At 42.8% G+C, this 20,921-nt stretch overlaps 1 protein-coding gene across 4 annotated transcripts in view; it reads left to right on the forward strand.

The window, feature by feature from the left end:
- The window catches only part of cttnbp2 (cortactin binding protein 2), a 160,377-nt gene extending 139,709 nt beyond the window's left edge, over positions 1-20,668 (forward strand). For all 4 annotated transcript variants that reach the window (XM_078417426.1, XM_078417428.1, XM_078417427.1 and 1 more), the window contains 7 exons: positions 1,713-1,891; positions 3,198-3,397; positions 6,948-7,130; positions 9,413-9,476; positions 14,160-14,292; positions 15,313-15,417; positions 19,685-20,668. In XM_078417426.1, the coding sequence (XP_078273552.1) occupies positions 1,713-1,891; positions 3,198-3,397; positions 6,948-7,130; positions 9,413-9,476; positions 14,160-14,292; positions 15,313-15,417; positions 19,685-19,915 (1,095 nt within the window). In that variant the 3' untranslated portion in view covers positions 19,916-20,668. The remainder of the gene's footprint in view (positions 1-1,712; positions 1,892-3,197; positions 3,398-6,947; positions 7,131-9,412; positions 9,477-14,159; positions 14,293-15,312; positions 15,418-19,684) is intronic.
- The last annotated feature ends 253 nt before the right edge of the window (positions 20,669-20,921 follow it).

A 20,921-nucleotide genomic window follows, 5' to 3' on the forward strand; every position in this document is an offset into this window, starting at 1 on the left:
AGTTGAGGTCAGCAACTAAACCAGCATCAGTGGAACCATGTCCCCAGAAAGATTTCAAACCTTCATGAACAGGGGCAAGAGGTTGGTGTAGAATCAACAGGGAGAGTTGAAAGGGGAAGAAAATCTTTCTTGGGTGTGGTAACATTTGATTAAATCCAACTCCTGGTGTTGCAACAATTGTTGGGCTGCATTTTGCTGGTTGACAACAAAGATCATTTTCCTCTTCCAGCATTGTTTGCTTTCAGTTGGGATGCGAATGAGGTCCACAGATAGTTGAGCTGCCAGTCACATTGAAGAATTCCCACAGGCACCAAATCAGGCAGAAGAAAAGTGCACAATTTTTAGCATGCCACAGACCTACTTGTAAAAATGGGAGCAGATAAATATTTATGAAGAGGACAATTATCGTAAACTTTAAAATGTTAAAAAAAATATCTAATGGAAGTATTCTGCATAATGAAATCAGAAATGATCACGACGCAGTATACCGTTTAACACTCATCTCCTAACAAAGTATAAGAAAATAACTGCAGATGCTGGTACAAATCGAAGGTATTCACAAAATGCTGGAGTAACTCAGCAGGTCAGGCAGCATCTCGGGAGAGAAGGAAGTCGCCCATTCCTTCTCTCCTGAGATGCTGCCTGACCTGCTGAGTTACTCCTAACAAAGTATGTTCAGCTTATGTTACATCAACAACAGATCGTAAATGCATGAGATTTAATCAAATTACAGAATCCCAATGATTTCAAGAGGGACAGATTTCTATGGAAGAATCTGAGTCACTGGAAACATCCCAGTTTCCAGTGGGATACCATGAGAATGTATAGTTTGATACATAAATCATGAGGTTATGATAGGTAGATCCTCTAGGTGCTAATGCGGCAGTGGCTGGTTGCGATCCTGTATGAGAACAAGCTATCAATAGAATCACTGCCATTTCTGATAGCCTTTACTGTAGCCTTTACTTGGTGTCCTCCGCTTACCCACATCAAGCTGCCAGTGAATCCACTTGTAGTTATTAGGGTTCACTCTCAAGGCAATTGCACCAGGATCAGGTTGGATAGACCTGATGCCATGCTGTTTGCAAGTTTGCAGTCTGGATCCAAACAACAACCTGCACATCAAAGAAGGTGATTACAGCATTGCACTTACAACGTTGAGGCTGGGACCAAGTAAAGGCTACAAATAAACTGGCAGAAATGGCAGCAATTCTATTGATGTGTAGGAAAATAACTGCAGATGCTGGTTCAAATTGAAGGTAGACACAAAATGCTGGAGTAACTCAGCGGGTCAGGCAGCATCTCAGGAGGGAAGGAATGGGTGACGTTTTGGGTCGAGACTCTTCTTCAGAAGTGGTCTTGACCCGAAACGTCACCCATTCCTTCTCTCCTGAGATGCTGCCTGCCTGACCCGTTAAGTTACTCCAGCATTTTGTGTCTACCTGCAATTCTATTGATGGCTTGTTCTTATCCAGGATCGCAAACAACTTCTGCTGCCTGAGCACCTAGAGGATCTGCCTACCATAACCTCGGGATTTGTGTGTTAAACGATACATTCTTGCAAATCATGAACTTGCTGCAAGTATAGCATGCCGTGATATTAACACAGGTTTCAACCTCAAAATCTGAGACAATAGAATTCTAATCTAATACTCTGCGTGTTATGACATGTACTTCGTTGATCACATAAAAGTAACGACAATACCTTTCAGTTCCAAGGCCAGTTACCACCTCCAACTGATCCAGTACGCAAGGCTGTCCAGTGGGTTTGCACAGTATGGTACCAGCTGAATTCCTACTTGTCCCGACTAGGAACGCCTGAGGCATTGATGGGACCAAGACATTTCTTTTCTTGTCCCATCATCCCGGGCCAGGTGCAGCCGATAATCAGGTACATTTCTTTTTCCATGCGTTTCATTCCTTTAAATAGTCATGTATTATTAAAAATAATTGTTTGTGCTACTTCACTTGTATATCATATGGGGCGGGGGGGGGGACACTGAGGGAGTTGGGCCATTGGATGTGTGTTGAATGAAACTCATGTTTGGATTGCAGTTGGACGATTCATATTCACATAATAATAATGGCAATACTTTTTAATTCCTAGGAATGTTCACTGCCTTCAGGACTGGAGAGTTGGTTATTTATCTATTAATCAGTTTTTTTCCATGTAAATCAAATCATAATTTAAGGCTGCAATTTGTCCAAAATACCATTTAGACTTTATAGATGCAGTGCGGAAACATGCCCTTCGACCCACCGTGTCCTGGCCGACCAGCGATCAACCCATACACTGACTTACACACACTAGGGACAATTTTACAATTTACCAAAGCCAGTTAACCTACAAACCGGTACGTCTTTAGAGTGTGGGAGGAAACTGGAGCAGCCGGAAAAATCCTCATGGTGTCAAGGAGAGCATACAAACTGTACAGACAGCACACGTCGTCAGGGTCGACAGGCCTCTAGCGCTGTAAGGCAGCAGCAACTCTACCATTGTGCTTCTTTCCCGCACCCTTAAATTTCAATTTTTGTTTAAATAGTTGGTTAAAAGAGGGGCAATATTTTACAATGTAACAGAAAATTGCATACTTACACCTACTGGTTTTCTGTAACAACACACCTTTTTGTTTTTAAAACTGAAGAATGCTAACTTGAACTGTTACAGTCATCTAGCACTATGGTCATTAATTTGCACTATTATAGTTACCCAGTATTAGGAATACAATTTTTTTTTGTATTATAGATGCTATGTCCCCAGCTTTGAAACTTAGGTGCTTTCCAAATTAAAAAAGATGTCCCTCCAAACAAAATGTTTTAAAATCTTAAGGTACCGTAGGCAAAAATGTCATGGTGTTAAAGGGACACATCGCAATGAAACACTATTCTTATAAATCGTATATACTTTTTATTTTGTTCTTCAGTCATGGCAAAATTGGCATGCTTGAATTTATTGCACCATCTTGATTCCCTTGATTTACAAGAGAACATTGTGAACTGGTGTTGGCCTTGTAAGGATGGTTCATTCATCATAGTCTTATTGATATTTGCGCAATGGTAATAAAGGCAAAATGAAGTACGTTTGTGCAGGGATGGCATGTGACCTGGACTAAGGGTATTCTAATAACATTGAAGTTCTCAGCTTCTGTACTGTTTGCTGCTCTACCTCAAAAGTTATTTTTTTCTTGAATTCACAGGTGGATAGCCAACTTGTGGAATAATGGGATTGCTCCCAGAGCGGAAGAAGCCATATTGTCCAGGGCTTCAGTTAAAAGGTCTCGACAAGGGCAGCCTGTAAATAAGACCCTTAAACAGGGGCAACAGGCAGTGGTCAAGGCTGCTCTGAGCATCTTGCTTAATAAAGCTGTACTACATGGCTGCTCTCTGTCCAAGCAAGGTAAAATAGAGAATTAAGAATGTGTAATCCATGCAAAAAGAATTTCACTGTGCAGTACACACTTGACAATAAAACACCATTGAAACTCTTGTCTGACTATATTATAGTAATCTTAAAGCTCTGCCCAATACTTGTCTGACTATATTATAGTAATCTTAAAGCTCTGCCCAATACTATTTGACATTTCCATTCTGAGGAAAAAGGTTCTGACTGTCTACTCTATCCGTGCTTCTCATAATTTTCCAAACTTCTATCAGATCCCCCTCAGCTTCCGAAGCACCAGAGAAAACAATTCAAGGGTGTCCAATCTTTCGTTTTCGCTGATACCCTCTAATCCAGGCAGTATCATAGCACATCTCTTCTGCACTCCTCCAAATCCTCCACATCCTTCCTGTAATGGGGCACACAGTAGATCAAACGCAGCTTAACCAAAGTTTTACAAAGCTTCCTGTCTCCTGTATTCAATGCTCGATGTCAATAGACAATAGACAATAGACAATAGGTGCAGGAGTAGGCCATTCGGCCCTTCGAGCCAGCACTTCCATTCAATGTGATCATGGCTGATCATTCTCAATCAGTACCCCGTTCCTGCCTTCTCCCCATACCCCCTGACTCCGCTATCCTTAAGAGCTCTATCTAGCTCTCTCTTGAATGTATTCAGAGAATTGGCCTCCACTGCCCTCTGAGGCAGAGAATTCCACAGATTCACAACTCTCTGACTGAAAAAGTTTTTCCTCATCTCTGTTCTAAACGGCCTACCCCTTATTCTTAACTGATGAAGGCAAGTACACCATCTGCCTTCTTCGCCACTTTACTTCTACTCCCACAGAGCTCTGGCCTTAAATAAGGGTAGTAGTGCCGCTTGCCCCGGATTCCAGGAGGTGCTTTTGATGGTGACATGGGATGCTGTCATTTCTCTATCTGATACTGTGGGTTTCTGCATAGTGTTGTGGTTTTCTTGCATCCCAAAGAGTTACTCGTGAGTTAATTTGCTATTTGGTGTAGCTCAGTAACAAAATTATCAAAGAGAAAATATTAGGAATGTGAGTTGCAGAGGTGCCAGGGCAGGTAAGGGGAATGATATGGATAGGATTGCTCTGCTGGGCGCCAGCGTGGGTTAGATAAGAATGTGAGTAACCTGTTAAATTTGGCATGTTAAATGAGTAGTATTTCAACAAGGTGCTATTCCATCATAGCCTGGCCAAGATACAGTATCATTCAGCTCAAAAAAAGAACAGATTTACTAACCATTTTATTTTCAAATAACCCACACTCCGAGTGCTCTCCTCCCACACAATCCAACTGTCCGCCTAGTTCATTTCTCCCATTCCTTGCTTACACCCCAGTGGTATGAATCTTGATTTCTCTAACTTCCCTCTCTCTCCGTCCCTCCCCCACCCTAGTTCTCCGACTTGTTTCACTGTCCTGATTAATTTTACCAATTGTCTGCCTCATTGTCACCTTCCCCATAGCCATCAATGAACCGTTCAACATTTCCTTGACCATCGTCTGCTTTGATCTGTACTTTTCACACCTTATATTCTTTTTGTACCCTTCCATATCTTTAGTTTCCCTGTGAATGATGAGTTTTCCAGAAATGCTATGCATTTGATTAAACCTGTATCATTCTGCATCTCAGACTCAACATCTCTTGGATGTTTAATTTTTGTTTTGCATGCTATACAATCAAATTGATAATACTATACATAAATACATTCAAGCCAACTGGCAGTACAGTAGCAGGAGCAAAGAGAGAGGGAGAGAGGAATATAGTTGCCAACAAACCAGTTCCAGAGACAAAGTCCAATGTCCGCAATTGGGTAGAGGTGAATCGGACATTACCCTAGCTTATGGAAGGACCGTTCAGAACCTGATGACAGAGGGGAAGAAGCTGTTGGCTGAAGAAGTCTGGTGATGTGTGTCTGGTGGGAGCAGGGAGAAGGACTAACCATGGGTGGGACAAGTCTTTGATTATGATGGCTGTTTTTCTGAGGCATCATGAGGTACAGATAGAATTGTGGTGCTGCCCACAACCTTGAGTGTTAAGATAGCTGCCACTAGTGGAGATGTTATGAGTTGCTGTGCGTGCATCTGTTGACTGTTTGAGGGATTTTATTTTCGTATTCCCTCAATTTTGTACGATACGATAGAACTTTATTCATCCCAGAAGGGAAATGGATCAATTTGATCAATTGATCAACTGCCTACTAACATGTTGTTCGTTAGATCTTGTTCTTTAGATCTTGTTCTTTAGATCATGTTCTTTAGATCTTGACTGCATTCCAGGTCGTTGATCAACTGGATATTTTTCATGTCAAATCCAAAAATAGTAATGTGGTCGGCTTTTTTACCCGTTGCAGCTCTAACTGCAAGTGCATCTACTCTGCCCAGCATGAGTCACTGGACTAGCAATCCAACAAGGCTTTATTGGTTTATTCCCTCTCTGTGGCAGGAACATATCAGCTATCCCATCTGAGATCTACAATCTGATAATTCACTGAGAATCAAAGTTAGGACCATGACAATGCCAACAGAATAATTATGGAATCAGACAAATTAAACAGTTTATCCTTCATACAAAATGGAATCTTTTCATAGCACTCCGCTATGACAGGGATCTGGCCGGCCCTGTCTGGAACTGCACGTTCAGATATCAAGCAAGTTAGTGGCTAAAGATTTATTATATGTGTATGTAATGCACTGAGTGGAATACAAACCAATTTTCCATCGACGTGCCAATTTCTCTGGGCGTCTTTATGCACAGTCAGATCCATATTCTCAGTGATGAATTACTTCCAAAGTCACTAAGGCATTGTGACCACTTTTTAACACTTAATATCCTTTCTCAAAAAACTATTAATACAAAAGTATGATCTTTTAGAGTAAAAAGATTAATTGTGCATTCTTGGCTGCTGTCATGTTTGTGCATCACAAACATGGACCCCAGCCTACCACACATGCCCACTATCTTGCCAACCCACACCCCACCACACCCATGCCCACTATCGTGCCAACACCCTACCACACTCATGCCCACTATCTTGCCAACCCTTCAGCCCCCTATCTTGCCAACCCTTCACCCCACCACATCCATGCCCACTGTCTTGCCAACCCTTCACCCCACCACACCCATGCCCACTGTCTTGCCAACCTACATCAACTCCATTTGCCTGCATGTAGATTGCAGTCTTCAATGCCTGTTTGAGGCTGGTGGTGAGGGCTTTCAACCGTGGGTACTTTTTGCCGGACAGGAGCAGGGAGAACAAGGAATTTAAGTGTTTGATTATGTTAGCTGTTTTTCCGAGTCAACGTGAAGTGTAGCTGGAGTCAATGGTGGGAAGTCTGGTCTGTATGATGAACTGGGCTACATCTACAACTCTCTGCAATTCCTTGGGATGAGCTGCTCCGTAACCAAGCTGTGCGGCAACCCGACAGTGTGCTTTCTCTGGTGCATCTGGAGCACATTTGTTTCACAGTGAAAGGGCATTCTAGTAATTTATTTCCATATCTGAAGGAAGCATGTTACCTCATTGAAAACCTCTGATTATAGAACTTGAACAATGTGCACCAGAATTTCAAGGGTGGAGTTTTCCTTTGACCATTTTATCCGGTTACAAGACCAGCAAAAAGACAATTGAGAATGATGCTTGGCGAAAAGTGAGCACTGCACCTCGCAAGAAGTCTGCCCACTCCACGTCACAGTCATGGAGCAAGCTCAAAGGGAAAAGGGATGGTAAGCTACACTACAGTACCATACACCTTTTCTGTAAGGAGTCGGGTATTGCTCACATTCTTCTTTGTCTACGATGTTCAGTCACTGCATAGCCAAGCAAAAAGCGTTACAATTTTTAACAAATTGTCTGAAGAAGTGTCTCAACCAGAAACGTTACCTATTACTTCTCTCCAGAGATGCTGCCTCACCCGCCAAGTTACTCCAACTTTGAGTCTTTATCTACAATTTTTGTTTAATTGTGTACTGTCAGCGGCCCTTATGGATTCACAACTTTTGTTGTTTATGCACTGTTGTGAGAATACATCCCAGATTTGAATTTCAAGGAGAAAGTTGGAAATGTTAATGGGCTGGTTGATAAGCATCAGTTAGTACCTCCGCTAATCTCGGAATCACAGAATGGATGCAGCACAGATGGAGGCAGTTCAGCCCGTCATCCATGCCAGCATTCTGGAAAATCAGTCCTGCTGATGCCACTGTCACCCTCACCTCAAAGAACCATTGACTTCTGCACACACGTGTAAGTCTAAGTTCTGTTATCTGAAGTTCAATGATCTGTTCCATCCGGGCAGCACAATGGCGCAGCGATAGCGTTGCTGTCTTGCAGCACTTACAGTGCCAGACCCGGGTTCGATCCTGGCTACGGGTGCTGTTTGTACGTTCTCCCCATGACCGCGTGGATTATTTCATCGAGAACGTCGGTTTCCTCCCACACTCCATAGTTTGTAGGTTAACTGGCTTGGTATGAATGTAAAAATTACCCGTAGTGTAGGATAGGGTGTTAATGTGCGAGGATCACTGGTCGGTGCGGACTCGGTGGGCCGATGGGCCTGTTTCCGTGCTGCATCTCTAAACTAAACTAATCTGAGACTCACTATTAAGACCAGAGCCTCCCTGAAGCATAGGTCCAATTACATTTTGCATCAAGTCCTTGATGAAGCAAAGCATATTCATTTCAATGGGTTAACTACCCTGTGGCAAAACCTAATTGCTTTCCTTATTTACTTCTTTCCTTTTTATTTGTTAGTGTTTCAATTTATTTACACTATTTAATTGAAAGTCTCCGATAGGGACATTTACAAATAGCTGAAACAGCAGCCCAGGTGGTACTTACCCAGGCCTCTCTGGTCAGACTCTACTCCTTCCCACCTGTCAGATGGTAGAGCATCTAATGGAAGGTAGAGGCTGTGACAAATAAGTCTCAAATGTAGGAAGGGGATGGGTACAAAATAATTATGCTTGTTATGGTGGGTTTGGTTCAGGTTAACTTTATTACTGTCACGTGTACCATATTACAGTGAAAAGCTTTGCTTTGCATGCTATCCAAACAGATCAGATATACTATATGTAATATAACCAAGTCAAACTCAAGTACAATAGATAGAGTAAAGGGGAAGAGACAGAGTGCAGGATATAGTTCTCACCAACGTAGTGCATCAGTTCCATCGACAAAGTCCGATGTCCACACTGGGGCAGAGTTTGGGTAGACGGTGCCCGAGGTTCTGGTCCAATGAACCCATCGGAGAATATAGACCGGAAAAGCTGGAGTAACTCAGCGGATCAGACAGCATCTCTGGAGAGAAGGAATAGATGACGTTTCGGGCCGAGGCCCTTCTTGATATGACAGTCAGTGCTCAGTTTATGGAGATGTACGCAGGTAACTCCCTGAACAGGGAAGCAGTTAGTACAAGAAAATAACTGCAGATGCTGGTACAAATCGAAGGTATTTATTTCACAAAATGCTGGAGTAACTCAGCAGGTCAGGCAGCATCTCAGGAGACAAGGAATGGGCGACGTTTCGGGTCGAGACCCCTCTTCAGACTGATGTCAGGGGGGCGGGACAAAGGAAGGATATAGGTGGAGACAGGAAGATAGAGGGAGATCTGGGAAGGGGGAGGGGAAGAGAGGGACAGAGGAACTATTTAAAGTTGGAGAACTTAATGTTCATACCACTGGGCTGCAAGCTGCCCAGGCGAAATATGAGGTGCTGTTCCTCCAATTTCCGGTGGGCCTCACTATGGCACTGGAGGAGGCCCATGACAGAAAGGTCAGACTGGGAATGGGAGGGGGAGTTGAAGTGCTCAGCCACCGGGAGATCAGATTGGTTAACGCGGTCTGCCTGCCCAGCTCTCCACATCAAGAAAGATCATTGGTGGGTGGGGACCATGAGTGATGAGCCCAGGCAGCAAGCCAGCTTCAGGTCAATCCCACCCAATGACCAAATGGCTGAACAGTGATCTGCACTAAAGTATGCAAACTGTAACAGTGTCTTTCTCTTTGAGCAGGTATTCAGCTTGCATCGGAATTGCCAAAGAGCTTCAACAATTTGAATGCTGCAACAAGACAGCAGTAAGTTCATGCTGGAAAAGGCACTGACAAACTTTTACTCGAATTCTCTGATATCCTAATGAAGATAATAAATCATCCATCATTTAATTGCTTCCTACTATTGGATTTAAGACTGTTTTATTTAATTTTTGTGAAAAAATTTAAAGAAAATATTCACCTCATCGGCAGTTGTTTCAAATGAGGATTACATTTGTTCACTGCCACGAGTTTTAAACATTCACTGGAGCAAATCAAATTATAAATTGATAGAATGATTCTAGCTGAAAAGAAATTGTTCAAAAATGATATGTATGTGCAAAATGCTAAAATGAATGGCAGATTCTGACCTCTTTTCAATTAAAAAAAAATGCTTCATGCATCTGATGGTCACGAGTAAATAATTTGGCCAAACTTGTCTTTGAAGTTTTGCTGCAGTCATTATGCCTGTCTGTTAAATAACATGCTGGATAATTACTGTTATTATGTGGTGGGTCAAGGTTTAGGCTATGGGCGGTGTAAGTGACGGAGTCTGGAAGGGTGGTCTCTCGGTCAAAGACTTTACTGTTGGAGTAGCGTCTGGGATCTCGGTGTTCCCATTGAGGAGCACAGTTGGCTTTTGTTTGTTGAGGTTCTGTGTTGATTATTGCCCAACTACGTGGACAGTTTAATTTATTTTTGAGAAAATGGGGAAATTATATTTGACATTTAGCTTCATCAATGACTTTTATTTGTGAGGGATCCTAGAACCATCCCATGGAACTACCTAGTGACCCATGGTTGCCTCGTGCATCTGATAATGATGTCAATTCACCATGACATTACTTTCAACCTGAGTGAATGATAAGCGGCAAAATCTCAGCCCAAAACTACATTTGGGAGCTGAAAACTTTTATTGCTGCAACTGTTTTCAGTCTGTGACAGTTTTCGGCCTTGACAATGCCAAGATCACAATATTCACAATATCCTTTAATTATTGATGTGAGGGAATTAGAATATAGAAGAGTATAGCACAAGAACGGGCCCTTCAGCTGACAGTGTCCATGCCAAACATAATGCCAAGTTAAACTAATCCCTTCTGCCTGCGTGTGATCCATATCCCTCCATCCTCTGCATGTGCATATTTAAAGCCTCTTAAATGCCACTATCGTAGCTGCCTCCACAACCTCCCCTGGCAGCTCGTTCCAGGCAACCGCCAATCTGTGTAAAAGACTTGCCCCACACATCTCCTTTAAACGTTGCCCCGCTCTCCTTAAAACTACTCCCTCAAGTCTTTGGCATTTCCATCCTGTGAGAAAGGATGATTGTGTAGCCTACCCATACCGATCATGATTTCATACATAATCTCATTAACTAATCAGTCGACCGCAGGCTTCAAATGCCTACTGAAATCCATGTAGACAGCATCAACAGCCCTGTCCTCATCAATCACCTTTGTCATGTTCCCAAAAGACTTGATCACATCGGTAAGACATGCCTGCCACAACCATGAAGCTATACTGACTGTCCCTAATTAGCCCATTCTCTTCCAAATGCAAAAAAATTCTATCCTGAAGTATCCTCTCCAATAGCTTCCGTACCGATGTGAGACTCACTGGTCCATAATATCCTGGAATATCTCTACTTCCCTGCTCAAATAAAGCACCTGCATTGGCTACTTCAGTCCTCCCAGAATTCCCTGGGGCTAGAGAAGAGGCGAAGATCTTTGTCAAGCCCCTGCAATCTTCTCTGTTGCCTCTCTCAATACCTGGGATAGATCTCATCAGCCCTGGGGATTTATCCACCTTAATAGACTTCAGGAGCCCCAGTACAGCCACCTTCTTGATCACAAACTTCCCTAACATATTTGTATTCCCCAAACTGATCTCGCTGTCTCCCATGTCCCTCTCCATGGTAAATAGAGAAACAGATCGTACCGCATCTTTTTGTAGGAAAGAACTGCAGATGCTGGTTTAAATCGCTGCATCTCTGGAGAGGAGGAATGGGTGACGTTTCGAGTCGAGACCCTTCTTCAGACTATCATCCAGCAGAAGTTCCAAGAGCTTTAAAGAGTGCACCACTAGACTCAGGCTTCTGTTATCAGGCTTCTGAACGGTCCTTCCATAAGCAAGGGTACTGTCTCATTCACCTCTACCCCATTGAGGAAGTCGTACTCTGTCTATGAAACTGATGCATTACAATGCTGAGAACTATATTCTGCACTCTATCTTCCCATTTGCTCTATCGTACTCGAGCTTGACTTTATTGTATTCATGTGTAAGAAGGAACTGCAGATGCTGGTTTAAACCGAAGATAGATACAAAAAGCTGGAGTAACTCAGCGGGACAGGCAGCATCTCTGGAGAGAAGGAATGGGAGACGTTTCGGGTCGAGACCCTTCTTCAGACTTCTTATTGTATTCATTTGTGGTATATCTGATCTTCTTTGGATACCATGCAAAACACAGCTTTTGACCTTACCTTGACAATGATAAACCTAAACCTAGGATAGAATCACAGAAACAGGACAAGGAAGATAATTCAACCCATTTTATTAGAGATGGCCCTTTGAGTTCCAGCGTTAACAGTTTTGTGCATGATAATGCAAGTTCTTAATCTTCGGTGACCTGTCTAACTTCCTGTTCCTTTTTGGGAATTGTCCACCACTACCTTTTCAGGTGGAAGGTCTCAGCTCCAAACAGCTCTAGTGGTGAAGGCATTTCGTCCCCATTCCTATGCTGTTGATTTTGAATCAAATGTCGCTGACTAAAGTGAATATATTTTCCCATTCAAAGGAAGTAAAAAGTAAAGAGGTGGAGAGGTTCAGTGAGGGAAGCCCTGAGTTTGTGTCTGAAATTCCCGCAGTAAACTTCACATATTAGTTGGATTAAAATCATGGATATCCTGGAGAATTGGGGGAAGCATCTTGAAGGATTGTATGGCTTAAAGAGGTTACACACACCAGAGGCGATGGCATAGTATGAATCGAATCAACACAATCTGTCTGTTCTTTCACATCTCTTAGTTTTTCATCATGCAAGTTGCATTTTAAGTGTGTCCTAACCTTGACTGAGATTGGATTTTATCTGCTACTTTATTGGCCTTTCCACAATGTTCCATACACACCTCTTTGTTTTCCCCCTCCCTCAATTTAATTATTATGTTTCATATTTTAATTTCATTAAATATTTGCACGCCAGTCTCTCTAACCTGCGCTCTATTCATTGAGTAAACAACGATTGAGGAGAGTTGGCAATATTTTGTGGGTACTGCTACCCTCTTCTTAGCTCAGAAATTGCTCTTATTTCGTCATGAAATCACGAAATGCAAGGCCTGCTCACCACATTGGGCAGCTTCTTTGGAGAGAAACCACGATAATGTTTCAGCTTTTGACTTCTTTAATACAGCACTGAAGTAAGTTCAGCTTGTGGCAAGAGTAAAGCAACCTGGATCCATCATACATCAGGAATGCTTAGAAGCATAGAAAATAGGTGCAGGAGGAGGCCATTCGGCTCTTCGAGCCAATTGTGATCATGGCTGATCATCCACAATCAGTAACCCGTGCCTGCCTTCTCCCCATATCCCTTGATTCCACTAGCCCTTAGAGCTCTATTCTATCTAACTCTCTCTTAAATCCATCCTGTGATTTGGCCTCCACTGCCCTTTGTGGCAGAGAATTCCACAAATTCAGAACTCTCTGGGTGAAAAAGTTCCTTCTCACCTCAGTTTTAAATAGCCTCCCTTTTATTCTTAAACTGAGAAATTGAAGGTTTAAAAGTTCCAGGAGCTACACTGTAAATTAAGTCTGAAAGGTAGTTCAGGGGCTTTTTTGTAAAGTAGAATTTATATTTATAACTCAATTGGTAGTGCAGAATTCACACAAATCTGGTACATAGCAACATGTAGCAAGTAATTCAGAGAGCTAACAACATTGTCATTTATTGCGAGGGAAATTAAATACAAAAATAGGGCGGTTATGCTTCAGTTACAAAGGATGTTGGCGACTGTGTAGAATATTGGTCTCATTTAGGGAAGAATGTACATATTTTGGAAAGAGCACATTGATATTTTACCAGACAGATACTGAGAATGGACAAGTTGCTTTATAAGAAAAGATTGGACAGGCTGGACTTTGGTTTAGGAGTGTGAGGCAAGTTGATTAAAACACAAGACCCTGAGGTACTTTGTCTAGGTGGATGTAAACGTTGTGTTTCTTCTGTGAGAGTCCAGAACTAGTGGACACTGCATATATACAAAATAAGGGGTTGCCCATTTCACACAAAAATAGTGTATTATCTTTTTCCTGAGGGTCCTTAGTCTTTGGAACTCTTCAAAGGACAGTGTGGCCAGAGTATTTGAATGTATTTAAAGTAGTTTTTGATCAAAAAATTTTTTAAAACTGGGTGAAAAGTTACTCTAGTTATACAGCAATGTGGAAGTGAGAATGCAAACAGAATTGCCATGGTCTTATTTAATGTAAAATAGATCAAAGGGGTCAAATGGCCAACTATTTTTGCATTCAGATGTAAGCTATATATTTGCTTATGTATTTAAGCTTGATGTTACAGAATCTAAGATCAGAAATTCTTGACTGGTCACACTATTATGTATTTTTAAAATAATAAATTTGTTAAGATGACTGTGGCGTCTTACAAAACTAAGTGCACACTTTTTAAAATTTCTGAATGTATTTACTATTCTATCTTTAACCCTAACCTTAACCCTTCAAGTTCCCTCGAGAGTAATCCACTGAAGACGTCAGATCTAGACCAAGGATTATCTCTATACTCTGATGAAGATGATGACCTCATCAATGAACTCCAGAGTATGTGCTTAAGTAAATCCGAATCTGATATAAGCAAGGTAATAATATGGACCAGTCAGTCTGCATGGTTTATTTCATCATCCTGCAATGTTCTAACATGTAACTTGATTTATTCAGACTTGATAGTACTCTTACGTTTTGGTGATGAAGGACTATTTTCAAGCCCCATTAAAGACCTTCATGCCATATTGCATCCAGTGTTGTAGTGAATAAATGCTAAATTGTTGGTGATGCCATCTGAATTTGGAGAATTTACTGCCATTATAGAATAGTACAGCACACAAACAGGTCCTTTGGCTCACAGTGAACAGATGCTTGAAATGCCTCTGGAAGGAGTGGAAGAGATGGATCCTGGGTATGCCAGAAATCTTTGAAGGTGGCAGGACAATTTACGAAGGCTGTTAAAAAGGCATCGGCTACCTTTATTGGGATGTATTATAAAAAAGGTGTAAGGTCTTTTTGCAGTTACATAAGATGTTGGTGAGGCCACATTTAGAGTATTGTGGTCAGTTGTGGGTGCCAAGTTATAGGAAAGATGTTGTTAAGTTGGAAAAGGTACAGTGAAGATTTACAAGGATGTTGCCAGGACTCAAGGGTCTTAGCTATAGGGAAAGGTTGAGCGGGCTGGGGCTCTATTCCCTGGATTGTAGGAGGATCATGTAGAGGTGTACAAAATCATGAGAGAATTAGATTGGGTAGACAGACAGAGTCTCTTGCCCAACGTAGGGGAATGGAGAGGACATAGGTTTAAGGTGAAAGGGGAAAGATTTAATAGGAATCTGAGGGGTAACTATTTCACACAAAGGGTGGTAGGTGTATGGAACAAGCTGCCGTAAGAGGTAGTTGAGGCAAGGACTATTGCAATGTTTAAGATGAAATTTGACAGGCTCATGGATAGGACAGGTTTAGAGAGATATGGGCCAAACGCAGGCAAGTGGGACTAGTGTAGATGGGACATATTGGTCAGCATGGGCAAGTTGGGCCGAAGGGCCTGTTTCCACTGACTGTAAAATTATTTACTTTAAAAAAAAAAAATAGAAGTGGTCTCTCTTTTGCAGATTGACACGTCAAAGGATCTTTTCTTTATGATTCCTGGTTCTCAGAGTGATCAGTCATCCATAAGGAAGCTGAAAGACCATGCTGCTCACTTACCGGCACCAAAGGTAATGTAAAGTGACCACCTGGATGTTCTTCCAGTGGCATAAAGGAAATATTTCATGCTTGCCGTCCAGCTTTAGGGACAAGGAAATGACCATGAAAATGTATCAGGCCCTTTGGCCCAACTTTCCCACACCGGCCAACATGTCCCAGCTACACCAGTCCCACCTGCCAGCATTTGGTCCATATCCCTCCAAATTGGTTTGTAACAGGGGAACTATTTTCTGTCACCTCTTTATCAAAATGCCTCATCATTTTCTAAATCTTTCCGATGTCTTCTTTCAGTCTTCTCCATTCCATGGAGAAACAGCATTAATGTGTACAAATTCACACAAAGAGTGAATGTGTGGGTGTGTGGAACAAGCTGCCAGAGGAGGTCATTGAGACGGGAACTATTGCAACGTTTAAGAAATATTAGATACATACATGGATAGGGCTGGTTTGGAGGGATATGAGCCAAAAGTTGGCAGCTGGGACTAGTGTAGATGGGACATGTTGGTCAGTGTGGGCAAGTTGGGCCTGTTTCCACACCGTATAACTCTACGACTCTAGACATGAAATCTCACAACTCTGGTAATGTCCTGGTCAAATTCTCGGGTAGCCTTGGAAAGACAAAGTGCTGGAGTAACTCGGCTTGTCAAGCAGCATCCCTGGAGAATATCAATACTCCAGGTCAGGACCCTTCTTCAGACTGATTGTAAGGGTGGTAGGAAAGAAAATGCTGCCCGGCCTACAGAGCTACTCCAGCATTTTGCATCTTTCCTTGGTAAACCAGCATCTGTGACGTGCTGACGATGGCTGTCACGGTGTGCTGCTCCTTGCTGTTTTGTATGTATTTGTTCATTTGTGTCGTCTGTGCAAATCCCACAAAGATCACTTTCATGAGATAGGTGCTCCTTAACATCAGACACACGGCACCTCCAAACATCGTTCTGCATTGCTCTCAGTCGCTGGGTTATTTGGTGTGGCTGTGGCTGTGGCTGCGTTCAAGGTCTTGAGACGGAGGAGGACCCGTGGGAAGGGTTCTGGAGACTCACCCGACTCCAGCGACGAGGATTATGCACGCCGCTCCCGAGTATATTCCTCGCAAATATACGTTCTCTCAACAACAAAGTGGACAAACTGCAACTCTTGTCCCACACTAACAAGGACTTCTCTCAGGCCGCTGCCCTGTGCTTCACTGAGACCTGGCTGTGTGAGTCGACCCCGGACAGCGCGCTGCAACTGGCTGGCTTTCAACTACACAGAGCGGACCGCGACACAGAGGCAGCGGGGAAATCAAGAGGCGGTGGAATATGCTTCTACACTAACCAGGACTGGTGCAGCCACATCACGGTACTGTGTAACTTCTGTTCCCCCAATCTAGAATCTTTCTTAATAAATTGCAAACCCTTTTATTCTCCGTGGGAATTTACCTCTTTTATTCTTGCTGGAGTTTACACCTCCCCCCCCCCTAAGCCTGCGTACGTGAAGCGCAAACGCAACTCGCTGACCAGGTACTGAGGGTAGAGAGTGACTTCCCATTGTTTTGGGGGACTTTAACAAGGCCAACCTCAGTCGTGAGCTCCCAAAGTACAGACTTCATGTTACCTGCCCCACCAGAGGGGAGAGGACACTTGATCACTGCTACTCTTCAATCAAGAGCGCATATCGCTCTGTTCCTCGGGCGGCTCTGGGTCTCTCCGATCATTGTTTAGTTCACCTTATTCCGACCTACAGGCAGAAACTAAAATCTGCTAAACCTGTGGTCAGAACAACGAAAAAGTGGACAAGCAAGGGCATTGAAAACCTACCGTCCTGCTTTGACTGCACTGATTGGAATGTGTTCAGGGAAGCAACCACAAGCCTCGATGAGTACACACACACTGTGACATCCTATGTCAGCTTTTGTGAGGACAGTCACATTCCCACAAAGACCCGGATCTGGTTCAACAACGACAAGCCCTGGTTCACAGCAGAACTCAGACAGCTCCGCCAGTCAAGATGAGGCCTACAGGAGTGGGGATACAGACCTCTACAGGCAGGCCAAGTACAAGCTGAGAAGAGGAATCAGAGCTGCCAAGGAAAGGTACTCTGAGAAGCTGAGGAGCAAGTTCTCAGCTAATGACTCTTCTTCAGTGTGGAAGGGCTTGCAAGAAATCACCAGCTACAAGAGGACAATCCTTGGACAATCGTCAGCTGACCAACGACCTGAACGAGTTCTACTGCAGGTTCGATAAACAGAAACATAACCCCCTCCCCCACCCACCCACCCCTCCCCAATCACCACTTCACACCCACTTACAGCCTGACTCCAGTCTGCAAAGACTAGACCCTCGTCCACTACCCACCCCCACCTTGCTGCCCAACATCAGTCTTGCCACTTCTCCATCACTAACAATAGCAATTGCGGAAGTGGAGAACGTATTCAGGAGACAGAAAAGCCGGAAATCACCAGGACTGGACAATGTTTCCCCTCTACCCTCAAGCTCTGTGCCGAACAACTGGCACCAGTCTACACAGTCATGTTCAACCAGTCCCTGCAAACCTGCACTGTCCCTGCCTGCTTTAAAGTCTCCACTATTGTTCCTGTACCCAAAAAGACAAGGATCACAGGTGTTAATGACTACAGGCCTGTCGCACTGACCTCTGTAGTCATGAAGACCTTTGAAAGACTTGTGCTTGCCCTCCTGAAAAACATCACAAACCCCCTGCTGGACCATACAGGGCCAATAGATCGGTGGATGAGGCAGTCAACCTAGGCCTGCACTTCATCCTCCAGCACCTAGACCGCCAGGGGACCTATGCCAGGATTTTGTTTGTGGACTTTAGCTCTGCATTTAACACCATTGTGCCAGAGCTACTACACTCCAAACTCTCCCAGTTGACTGTGCCTGAACCCCTCTGTCAGTGGATCATCAACGTCCTGACGGGAAAGCACATCTCGGACCCGCAGACCCTCAGCATAGGAGCTCCGCAAGGCTGCGTACTCCCCCCTCCCCTTTACTCTCTCTACACCAACGACTGCACCTCCACAGACTCCTCTGTCAAGCTCCTCAAGTTTGCGGATGACACAACCCTGATTGGACTGATCCAGGATGGGGAGGAATCTGCCTACAGACAGGAAGTGACACTGCTGGCGTCCTGGTGCCATCGCAACAACCTGGAGCTCAATGCTCTTAAGACAGTGGAACTAATTGTAGACTTTCGAAGAGATCCCCCTCCCCTCCCCCCACTCACCATCAACAACACCATAGTCCCATCTGTGGAGTCATTTAAGTTCCTTGGAACCATCATCTCCAGGGACCTTAAATGGGGGGCCACCATCGACTCCACAATCAAAAAGGCCCAACAGAGGATGTACTTCCTGCGGCAGCTGAGAAAACACAATCTGCCACAGGCAATGATGGTCCAATTCTATACTGCTATCATTGAGTCCGTCCTCACCTTCTCCATCATGGTCTGGTTTGGCTCAGCCACCAAGCACGACATCCGGAGGCTGCAACGCATCGTTCGATCAGCTGAGAAGGTTGTTGGTTGCAACCTTCCCCCCATTGACGAACTGTACACTGCAAGGGCCAGGAAGCGAGCGGGCAAGATCATCTCTGACCCCTTCACCCTGGCCACAAACTCTTTGAAGCACTTCCCTCTGGAAGGCGACTCCGGACTGTCGAAGCAGCCACAGCCAGACATAAATACAGCTTTTTTTCCCACGAGCAGTAGCTCAACAACCAAAAGTCTGCAGCCTCCTTTGGCTCTGGGATTTTATTTCATTCTTCGCATGTTTAAATTATAATGTTTTATTCTTTAATTGTCTACTGTATGTCGTGTTGTTACTTGCGAGCAAAGCACCAAGGCAAATTCCTTGTATGTGTACATACTTGGCTAATAAAACGTATTCAATTCAATTCAATATAGTTCCTTGTTTCTACTCTTCCCTTTCACCCTTTCCCTCTGGAAAACAATTCCTTTGGTGAAGCATGAAATCCATTCTAGCTGAGTTCTGGCCAGTGATTTTACGATTCACACATGATAGTTTAATTCCTCCATTTACAAGACCAAATAGCATCTTCTCCTGCTCTCTCTTAATGGTTGATAAGCATAGTTCCACGCTCCGTTCATACTTTGCAAAACTTGTCATAATATCTAAGGACATAATATCACAGGAATGATTGTAATAGAGAATTTATTTTAGAAAGAAAATCAAATGAATGTCACTCGAACTCATGATTTTTGGTTACATATGGCACTAAAATCATTTTTCCACGTCTTAATAATCTGTTGCTTTTGCAGGTTTCTGATTGTACTTTAAAAAATGGCATACCCATGCCAAGTAACAACATTAAACGAGTGAGTAGATTGGGCGTCTCAAGAGTGAAATCGCATCTACCTGTACTCCTGAACAACGCACACCGTATTCACCAGAGCAGCAGTAATACAAGGCATTTAGAATCAAATAACAATACAACCAAGCAGATTTGGAACCTCGGCAAAACCATACATGATGCCAATAACAACAAATAAGAAGATAATTCTCTTGGAAGACTTTATTTTGGAGTCTTCATTTTAACAGTGTACAACATAGACCTGTAATATATTCATGAAATGTAAAGTTACCCGTTGTTATTATCTGTTTATTTGGGACCACAGCGACAAAATGTATAAATGTAGTGCCATCATAAAGCACTATTTTTAGTTATTCCCTTTCGGTCTTATTGAATTCTTTGGTCGTGTACCTAAAATGGCAGATTTTCTTTTTGATTCAAGAAGAAGAATTTATACAAAAAGAAAATGGTTTGTTGCACATCTTAAACATTTGCAATCATTGTTAACACATTTTTTTTATTCAGGGTTTTTCCACAGAACTATATATATATATTATGAAGTGACAAGAACCATGTGGTACATATTTGGTATCCATGGCATGACGTGTAATTTACGCAAATGTATTTACATTTTTTAATATTAAAAACTTATTTTCATTGGATTTTATCCAATGGATAGAATGTGGCAATAAATGTCAATGGAAATGCCCATTTTCATTCAATACAAGAAGCCATATTAAATGTTTTAATGGAATTCTATCTCTTCATAATTTCTCTTTTTTAATGTAGTTTATGGTAAGTTACCAGTCTGTGGTGATACTGCAATGGTTAACACTTCCCAGTGCATGTGTGGGTAAATAAATACCACAGTTTGTACAGGACACTTCTGCAGAAATCTTGTACTTATTTTTTAAAATGAATGTATTGGAATTTATTGAAGTAAAACATATGAAGAGAAACAAAAGAAACGTCTGGCTTTCAAACAAATCTTTTCTTGTCCTTCTGAGTCACAAACACTGCCTTCAGCATTGGGTCACAGATGAAGTAACCATTGACCATGTGGATTAATAGTCATCGTTTTTTCATAGAACTATGGAAGGATGAAACGGCAGATCAGTTGAATTGTCAATAATGAAAAAAAAAGTGTGAGTTTCTTTAATACTCGTGACAAAAGCACCCACGCTGATGACTAGGGTTAAGTGAGC

This window comes from Rhinoraja longicauda, chromosome 20, assembly GCF_053455715.1.
Source record: "Rhinoraja longicauda isolate Sanriku21f chromosome 20, sRhiLon1.1, whole genome shotgun sequence".
In the NCBI taxonomy this organism is placed as follows: Eukaryota; Metazoa; Chordata; class Chondrichthyes; order Rajiformes; family Arhynchobatidae; genus Rhinoraja; species Rhinoraja longicauda.